The sequence below is a fragment of the Salvia splendens genome, chromosome 18 (assembly GCF_004379255.2).
Source record: "Salvia splendens isolate huo1 chromosome 18, SspV2, whole genome shotgun sequence".
NCBI lineage: Eukaryota > Viridiplantae > Streptophyta > Magnoliopsida > Lamiales > Lamiaceae > Salvia > Salvia splendens.
In genome coordinates, this window is record NC_056049.1 from 20502662 (window position 1) to 20512705 (window position 10044).

General features: G+C 38.4%; 1 protein-coding gene across 2 annotated transcripts; it reads right to left on the bottom strand.

Annotated features, from left to right (window-relative positions):
• Nucleotides 1-3203: 3203 nt before the first annotated feature.
• Nucleotides 3204-6682, bottom strand: LOC121775918 (putative glucose-6-phosphate 1-epimerase). Of its 2 annotated transcripts, XM_042173009.1 has the most exons (9): nucleotides 5815-6682; nucleotides 5601-5712; nucleotides 5422-5496; nucleotides 4627-4683; nucleotides 4365-4528; nucleotides 4124-4258; nucleotides 3923-4025; nucleotides 3730-3829; nucleotides 3204-3645 (listed from the first exon to the last, which is right to left on the bottom strand). In XM_042173009.1, exons 2-9 carry the CDS (start codon nucleotides 5709-5711, stop codon nucleotides 3437-3439), a joined length of 954 nt encoding a protein of 317 aa, XP_042028943.1. In that variant the 5' UTR covers nucleotide 5712; nucleotides 5815-6682; the 3' UTR covers nucleotides 3204-3436. The 2 variants fall into 2 exon arrangements, with proteins under 2 accessions (XP_042028943.1, XP_042028942.1); XM_042173008.1 differs by having other exon boundaries at nucleotides 5601-6682.
• Between the last annotated feature and the right edge of the window lie 3362 nt (nucleotides 6683-10044).

Here is a 10044-nt window from a genome sequence, read left to right on the forward strand (position 1 = left end):
ATCCTACCGTTGGAACCGCTGAACCGCCGATTCAAATAAAGTTATAATAGGATATTATAAGAACTAGTACACGAATATAAGAACTTCAAACAATATATGCAAAATATAATAAATATATATAAAGTAAGAATCCAAAACAATGGGATGATTCTAAAAAATAGAAATGTATTTATATAGAAACAGGAATGACGGGCTCCGGCCTTGGAATAGCCGTTGGTTTCCTATTTTCTTCTAAAATTTGGTAGTTGTCCTCCCGAATTTGGGACAACGATTGCATTGGGTAGCTTGGCATCGACCCGACAACGTTGATCCGTACTGCATGTGGAGCACGTGCACCATATAGTGTCGGTAGACATCCTCATATGGATTCTACGGCCTCTGGTAGTTCGGCGTCGCCGAGCCTTTTGTACCCAGTGTCGGATAATCCGACGACGGCACATTCTCATTGTTGAGATTGGGTCCCCACAAATTCCAGTTCGATGGTGGTCGATCGGCCATATTTGCATAATTGAGAACTAAATTTTGATGAGAAAAATGAGTGAGAATGAAATTGAAGAGAGTTTTTATGTGAAAAAAATTATATATGAATAAGTATTTACGGATCATGTTGGGATGAATCGAATGATAAAAAAATATAAAAAATAGGTAAAAAGGTAATAAATTTTTAGGGAAGTGGAATAGTTTTATAAAGTATTATTTTTTTGAAATAGTTGAGAAAATTTTCAACGGCTATTTCACAACGCTTACTCGCGGGCCGGCGAGTAACTGTCACTGCCCAATGAAAGTGTACCACGTGGTGGGAGGGGCGTGGCGCGATATCTTGATACTTCACTTTACCCCAATTGCTCAAAGTTCTACCGGACAAGACACTTGCAACAGTGCCTCGCCAATGACTAGTCTCGGCGCTATGAGACCGAGCCTTTTGCGAGCTACTGTTGCAAGTGCTCTAAAGTACGTGTTTTATTTTTCATACTTGACACAACTAAATCAATATGATTATACATAGTTTTCTTGTCACAAACTTAAAAAGTGGTCTAAAATATAATACACATTTCACACGATTGCCCATGTAGAATAATTTTTTGCCGAAAAAAAATCTTCTTTGTGTCGATATGGGAAATAACAAACAGAATGTAAAGTTTGTAGTAATATAGTTTAGATCAATTTTATTTTTGTTGTGAAATTCCAGAATTTAACCAAAATATTTTATGTGGATGAGTTATTGTGAAATTTTGAACAAATTGTGACATATTATTCGTATATCAATTTGTTCAAACGTTCATGAATTTTAGTAAATTATAGTAGTAGTTTTATTATGTAACAAATTTGTTAAAGACATATATACTTTATGATTGATATAATATATTCCATTTCAAAAAATAATGTCTCATTTTAGAGTTATTTTTGCATTTTGGATAAATGAATCATGTATTAAGCGAAATCGTTACACTCATAAATTGTTCCACTACTTTTTATGAAAATGTAATCATGGACCTCTACAAAGAGCTCAAGTAAATGCTCAGTTAAGAAAATTTGAGACAGAAAGAAAGAGACACTCTAGTTTTAATGATCAGCAACTCTCCCTTACAGCTTATCTAAGTAGCATTGTTATGGAAATGTAACATATTTACATGTAATAGGGATATCAAAGAGGCAAGGACCTCTACCAAGAACTCAAGTTAATGATGTCACTTTTTCCTCAGGTGACCTTATTACCTGTTTAACTATCTATATATGCATATAGAAATTAAAGAAGAGCAACAAAGCTGGTGAATTCGAAGTAAATCTTCACAAGTCCAGCGAAGCCATCTGGTCGATAGAATTCCAGAGGGGCTACAGTTTGCTGACATATAAACAATCAAATTATACTATTTGTTAGCATCAATGCCAAATAAAACTACCTAGCTAGCTAGTAGAGCATATGCATACAATTGGCATGATTTGTATAACAAATATCACACAAACTTTTACCTGATCTATTTCATCAACATCATAGACCAAGTTTGAGTAATCAATGTTTAATTTAGGCTATCACGTCAATATTTTTCATAGATGTTTACCTACTAAGATATTTTTCAGATAAACATCATAAATGATGATAACAAATAAACCCTTTAATCTAGATTATAGGATTCATTACTTATCACTACACAAATTTTGTGTTTTAAACAATTCTATTAGTTGGTCATGAAAATACACAAACTTCACTCTTTTGTGATTCGTGGAGGCCGAAACTTAATTACGTGGCATTGCAGCCGATAGCTGAACCTCTGAGTCTCGTATTCACAAAAAAAGACATTGTTTTATCCATTGCATCCGCAAACACTTGTAAGAGTGTCCACTATAGGGGGCGGACAACCCCCTCCCACCGCCGCCCCCCGAATCGAACCGCCGCGCCGCCGCGTCAGCCGCGGCTATAGCCCCACTCCTTCTCTCTCCAGCCACCCTCAGCCGCGTCCTCGCCCCGCTCGCGGCGATTCCGCGTCCGCCGCCCCTCCCCCCACCCGCCGCGTCCACCCCCGCGGCGGACACCCCCTCCACTATAATAGCCGCGCCTACCGCCACGCTTCCGCCCCGCTCGCGGCTATAGCCGCGTCCACCTTATAGTGGACGCTCTAAGCATTCTTGTGGGCAATTACAAACTTCAAAATTCCATAAAACTAGTGATATTCAAGAACAGCTGACAAGTAAAAACAACAAAAAAAATCAAAACAACAAATAGATACTATAACTTTAGGATTAGCAACCGCCAATTGCCATTGGTGACAGAAAATTCGGAATACTGGTCTCAATTCACTGACCTTTCGAAATTTAGGATTAAATTCATTGATCTTTCAAAATATGAGATCAATGCGTGCGAATTTATCAGAATAAGAGTTATTATAGATTTTTCTCTTTTTTTATTATCATTTTTCTCACAAAATATATGAATGAACCATCTTCTCCATCTCCTTCTCCCTCTCTCTCTTCCCCTTTCTTCATTTCCATCCGGTTAACTTCATCTCCTTCCTGTAAACTCGAATTCTCACTATTATGGAAGTTACCCAATGTCAAAAATAGTTCATAAATCTCCATCATCTTAAATATTTATTATAAACAGCCTTAAGATTTTTGGATTTTGGTAGATCAACTCATTGATTTATTGAGCATTAGAAATTATAACTTGGAATTTATATAGAAATTCATTTTTTGACAAATGTTAATGCTTAAGTGTAGAATTGATTCCACAACCTGTGTCTGAATATCATCACTTCACAAATAACAAACTAGATATTTTCAGATTCAGAGTGCATCGAAGCACAGTGATTAACTAAAAAAGGCAAATTATATGCCTCAAAATCCCTACACAACCAAACTTTTTCTCAGCCATTTCTAAAAAACCACAGGCTTCGATAAAATTGAGTAAACGAAGGAATGAACGATCACAAGCCGAACATCAAAAGTAGTCGAGATGAGGTTCAAGTTCGTCGCAGCAGAAGCTTGAAGGCACAGCAGCAAGCTCGATTCTCCCCGTCCACTCCTCTCCTGGTTTCAGGGTGATGTTCTTCTCTATAGCTGCTGCATTCACACATAGCATCTGCTTATATTCTTCATCGCCAAAATCTGCCATTGCTTTCGACTTCTTCTCCCATGGATTCCACACGACTACATGGAAAAACAATTTCTGTGTATTAGGCCACAAACTGGAGGTTGTTGGCATTCGAGGAAAAAGATAATGGTGATACATACCCATATCAGGCAGCCCCTCCTTTCTGATAACATATGTCCGTTTCTTCTCGTGATCAAGAACAGCGACACACTTGGGTGAGCTTAGGTAAACACGGTCTATCTGAAAACCGGGAAACATAAAAGTGCAATGGTTTAGAATATCATTACTTAAAACAGTCAAACTGCAACATTTTGGAAGTGGAAGAAGATTTACCTCAGATTCGAATGTTAGGGCGTCACCTTGCTCCGTGAATCGTTCCCTTTGGGAGAGGTTGTCGAGGTAGTCCAGCGTCTCTAAACCTTCTATCCTCACTTCGCTGTTGGAAGTGAAAATGGGCAAACAGATTTAAAAAATTAAAGTTTCAATGATGATTTATAAAAAGAATGAACAAATCTAAAAAAATTGGATATTTACCTAATGTCAGAAACAGAGAAATGTGTATGATAGGCCAAAGAGAAACTGAAAGGTTTCCCATTTATATTCCTGATGCGCGATATCAGTATCAAGTTTCCATCCGATGAGAGAGAAACTCGTAGGCGAAACTCAAAGCTGAGAGAAAGCCAGAGACAGAGAGAGAGTGTGTACAAAGACTGCTAAGACGACTGAGGAACATAACATTTCCTAATAAAAATGCTCGAATACATGAAATTTTTACCTGTGAGGCCAGAACTTCAGATCTTCTTCAATGGGTTTGAGTAGCAAATCAACAAAGGATTTACCAAGAGAGTCATTTGGATGAAGTGGAGGAGGATCATCCTCGATTGTCCAAATCTTGTTCCTGGCAAATCCATGCTGCTCGAGCGAATGACAGTTCCCAAACTGAAGCATGGATGAAATATGAAGTGAGATACATATATGTTTAAAGATTCACAAAGTCATGAAATAACAGCAAAATAAAAGAATAATAGATAGTGTACCTGTGGAAAGCAAATAGAGATGCCTCCTCGCATTGCTTTTGGAGACTTAAAGATGGCCTACAAAGGTTTTGAAGGTCAATACACAGCGTTTTATTAGCTAATAAGCATCGAATTACATTAACAGAAATGAAATATTGAATCAAGCATTGGAGGTCAAGTGGTCAACTATAATGAAATCGTACAAAATTCAACTAAACTGAACTGTGTAAACTTTGCAGCATCAGCAAAAATGGTTTCTCTAGTCGAGCAAAAAAGTGTCGAAAAATTTTTCTTGTCATAATTCCAATATGCATAACTTGAAAAAATCTGCATTACTGGATGATTTCTACCCTCGCAGTATTAGTGGGCCGATTAAGCATTGCGAACAAGTAGTATTCCATAACAGAATTACATCACCAGTTCTACCTATAATGATCACTACTCATCCAATTCCTACAGTGGCTGATTTCAGATTTTTAGTATAAGCACAAGCATAGAGTAAACTTTATCTAGTATAAACTGACCTCAATATATGCACATTTGACAGCTTCATTTTAAGGTCACTGAATCATGTTTTAATTCTAATAGCACAGAATCTAAGATGATACAACATGAAAGTATTTTTCTAGTATACATGACACTGCACCTTCTCTTTCGATTAAATTGGTATGAGGCCAAACAACAAAATTTTCATTAGTTCATATATATAAATGTGTATACAGTATTTACTTACTGGAATTTAATGAAAATGCTAAACCACAATTGAGAAAGATGAAGATACACATCATATCTTATAAATTAGGATAAAAACCACACCTTACTAGTAGTGAAAAGAAGCTCTTCGCCTCTATCGTTCCTCCATGAGATAACTTGTGCTCCATGCAGGCTCACCTGCATATTTTCACAAATCATAAATGGAAGCATTCCAAGAATCACACAGATCTACTCAAAGACCCCATTTCTGCACCAAGAATGGTAAAATAATAGAAACTCACTCGTGCAGAAGCCCCACGAGGGTTCCGAAGCACAACCTGATCGATTCCATTCCAGTCCTTGGTCAATTCAAGAGAAGCTCTATGGTCCCAAACTGCTGCAGAATGCCCCATTCTTTACACCCAAAAGAAGAAAAAGATAAACTTGTTTCCTCCCAAGTCACCAAACAATACCTAGAATCCTTATAAACTCCTCGAATCCGAATAACTCCCTTACCAGAAACAAAAGGAAACCAACGTTGCTACGACAGCTAATTATCGACTTCTCCTCTCAACACCACCGTTGTGATAGTCTTCTCAGCTACTGAACCAAATTTATAACCAACTTTTCACCAAATTTAAATGCTGCACTCCTCACACACCCTGGGATTCAGGAAATCCCATTGACTCAAAATAAACTCTTATCCCTTTACCACCGCAGCAATCTCACCAATATGTTCAACATTTGGCATAATTCCTCCAACCAAAATCCTAAGGCAATCCCATACGACACTCCCCCAAATCAAAATATGAGGTAATCCAATAAAAAGTGCCTAACTTCAAAATCAGCAATCCAAACAAACCACAACAATTGACGAGGTGAAATCTCCTCCCCTCGAATACTACAAAATCTTGAATTGACAGGTAAAATCTACTTCCCAAAAAATGTTACAAAATCTTGGGAAATTGAAATCCCAATTCAAAATTAACCCCAAAACCGCAACAATTCCAAGAAATGGAATAAATCTCAATAGGAAAGTTTCTCGAATATCAAGCAAAAAAAAAACAATTTGAGCACAATAGTAATAACGGGAGTAACTGACCAATAAAGTTGTAATCTTTCACATGAAGCATTGAGAATCAAGAAAGCCCATTACTTGAAAACAAACGGACAATCTAAGAAAACACTGAGAAACAATGATGGAAACGTTGAAGAATATATAGTAGTGCAGAGTCCATTAAAATGAAGTGTGATGCAATCTTGAACCTAATCAAGCATTAATTTAAGTCTAGTCTAGATTCAAAAACAAACAATTGCAGGAAGTAACGTAAACCTGAGGTAGCAAGCAGGAATGTGGAAACATGGGATGTTTTGAAATAAATTAATGGCCATTCATGTGATGCAATTAAAGAATGTAATTTTTTTATAAATAATTTACGTACATTGAGTTGTGTACATACAAACGGTAGCTAGAATGCGCCGGATCTGAAGTACAAGGTAACGTACCACCAATCTCGTGTTGTCATGTGACACATTGTCCTGCAATATTTATTAGTATGCATTTTAGATGGATTGTAGTAAAAATTGTTGAGTATTGCATTATTGTCTGTAATGCAAAATAGTTGTATATAAAAGTAAGCAGTTTATATAAATAATACAAATTAAACATTTTATGTCTATAATGTTATACTCAACAATCTACACTGGAATCCACATATTACTATCATGCAATCTGTAGAAATCCATCTAAAACGCCTTAATATATTGCATAATAACGTGCCACATGGCAGAATGAGATTAGTGATACGTTGTCACTCTGAGAAGGATTGTCACCTTAATATATCCCCTGAATTATATCACAAATTAGTTTTGTTATCAGTAGTTAAGTAGTATATTATTATATATGATAAATTTATAACAAATTTCACATGATTTATTCATCTCCTGAATTATATCAAAAATTAGTTTTGTTATCAGTAGTTAAGTATATTATTATATATGATAAATTTATTACAAATTTCACATGATTTATTCGATATAATTATACAGTATAATATTCAATTAAAATGATATGTTTTTAAAATTTTGTTGGTGTATAATTTGAGATTTAAATAATTTTCTAAATTTTTATGGAATAATCAACATGTACTCCCCGCATCCCAATGAAGATCGTCCCCTTTCTTGGCTGGCACGAAATTCTATGTAAATTAATTTTGTGCGTAGGGTAGAGAAGATAAAGTAAAAGAGAGAATAAAGTAGAGATAAATGTGTTTTCATTTTTTGTAGTAATGGATCATTTTGATTATGCCAAATCAAAAAGTAAAGTGGGTTATGTTTGGTGGGACGGAAAGAATGATATAGTTTGTAAAGTTCGATTATGTATAATATACTACTACTCCAATTAATTTATATTTATCAAGAATAAGGTTAGCAGGTACAGCACCTCCAAAATAGGCACATCCCATAAAATTAACTGTAATAATTATTGGTTTGTACGAATATATGATAGGTCAAAAGTTGTTAAACATCTTGATTTCAAATTTTGAACTTTTATTGGTGTAATAGCAAATAGAAATAGCATCGAACTAATCTACACAAAAAGTTTAAATAATTGAGGGAAAAGTACTGCACTATAGAATTTGATTCAAAATATTGGGCATCTTGTTTTATTAGCCCCACAACACTTAGTTACAAATATGACAAAATATTTTTGATAATTTGTAACACTGGAATTTCAGACATTGAATACTTGTGTAATGAAATGGGGGTACCAATTTTGAATGCAAAATGGAGGGAAATATATATTGCATCATAATACATTGGGGATTACAACTATCAAATATGTAATCTAATTTCACCAATAAACTTTTTATATTTACTATTTTTATTCATCTACGAATAAACTTCATATTTACTTTTTACTTTGGGTAATGGTCCTCACACTCCACAAATTTTATTTCATTCACATTTTCCTATAAAATTAATATTGGAATATACTCTCTCTCCCACAATAAGAATCACATTTCATTTTTACCATAAACGATAAGTATGTCTCACATTCCACTAACTTACTTCATACACATTTTATTATAAAACCAATATAAAAAGGTGGGTCCACATTCCACTAACTTTTCCAACTCACTATTATTTACATTTCTTACAACTCGTGCCCACAAAAGAGTGACTCATATTGTGAGACGGATGGAGTATAAAAATAGGACACACCTTCTATTAACCTTTTCAATCAACTTTTTGCTACATATATTAAGGGCACCCGCAATGGGGCGCCCGATGGCGTCCATCGTCCTCGGGCGCGGACGATGCCCACATTGTGGGTGCCCGCCATCGTCCGCGCCCTACGTCAGCGCCCGATGCATCGTCCGCGCCATTGTGGGCTCGGAGGACGATGGCGCGGACGATAGGTCATCGTTCGCGACATCGGGCGCCCCATTGCGGGATCAGCGGACGATGGTCGCGGACGATGACACGCGTTTTTGATTTTTTGTATAAATACCCCTACTCCACCTTCATTTGTAATGTTTCATTTCACGATTTCACTCTCGAAACTCACATTTTTATTATTACTATGAAATGGATTCAAGTCTCAAGAGTCCGATGTTTGGGGAGGAGAGTTGGCCAGGTACAGAACCCGCCGAATATCGGTCGTTCGACGCCAACACGCAGTACGATCCCGAATTTAGCACGGAATCGTACGGTTTGTCTGACATGGAGCCGTCACCAAACCGACCCGTCGCCCCCTCTCGCCGCGCCGCCGCCGAGGCCGCCCACGCCAAAAAGAAGCGGACCCGGCACCGCGCGCAGAAGTTACCACCTCCAGGAAATTGTGAAGAGTACGCCCCCGGCCGTACGAACTACCAGCCGGAAGAAACCCTCATATTGGCGAGGTGTTGGGTGGACATATCGGAGGACCCAATATTCGCGAACAACCAGAGGCAGGTAGCGTACTGGGAGCGCATCGTCGAGCGCTACAATGCGGCGAAGCTGCCGAGCGCGTACAAGCACTAACGGGAGCAGCTCCACAAGCACTGGGACCAGGTGAAGAAGCAAATCAACATGTTCTCGTCGGAGTACGAGAAGTGCACGAGGGAACAGGGGAGCGGCGAGAGCTTGAGCGACGTGCGCTCCAAAGCGCTGTTGTCGTACCAGTCCCTGTACGGCGAGTTCAAACACGAGGCCATCTGGGCGCTCTTGAGGGACAAGTAGAAGTTCCAAGGCTGGATTCTGCACACCGGGGTGACAAAGAGGACGAAGACCACCGAAGCTGGTGGTTACACGAGCAGCGAAAGCGGAACTCGTCCGGTGGACCTCAACCGGACGTACGAGGACATTGAGAGTTCCGGCACACCGATGTCCTCTCGGCGTCCCATAGGCGTCAAGGCTGCGAAGGCCAAGGGGAAGGCGGCGGCGACATCATCCTCGACCGCCGCCGCCCCATTGCCGATCCCGGTCCCGCTCCCGACCCCAAACCCGATGGCCGCCACGTACGAGCAGTTGGCAACAGCCTCGATGGCGAAGACGTTGTTGCAGACGCACAAGGCCCTCAAGAAGTGTACGGACCCCGCTGAAGCCGAATATCTCCGGGGTTGATCGATGAGCTGCACCGGAAGTTGAGAATTGCATAGATTATCCAACTTGAATCGTGTAACTTTTGTTTAATGTATGCAAACTTCGCCGGTTTTTAGTTAATCGTTGTGTTTTTTAATTTGGTTTGCATTACATATTTGA

Bases quoted from the DNA above. Each gene is read 5' to 3' on its own strand.
- LOC121775918 (XM_042173009.1), bottom strand. From the start codon at position 5,711: ATGGGGCATTCTGCAGCAGTTTGGGACCATAGAGCTTCTCTTGAATTG. The intron at 4,684-5,421 runs GTGTGGTTTTTA...AAACCTTTGTAG, and splicing joins TTCTTTTCACTACTAGTAAG to GCCATCTTTAAGTCTCCAAA. The intron at 3,830-3,922 runs GTAAATCTTCTT...CCCGGTTTTCAG, and splicing joins CCCTAACATTCGAATCTGAG to ATAGACCGTGTTTACCTAAG.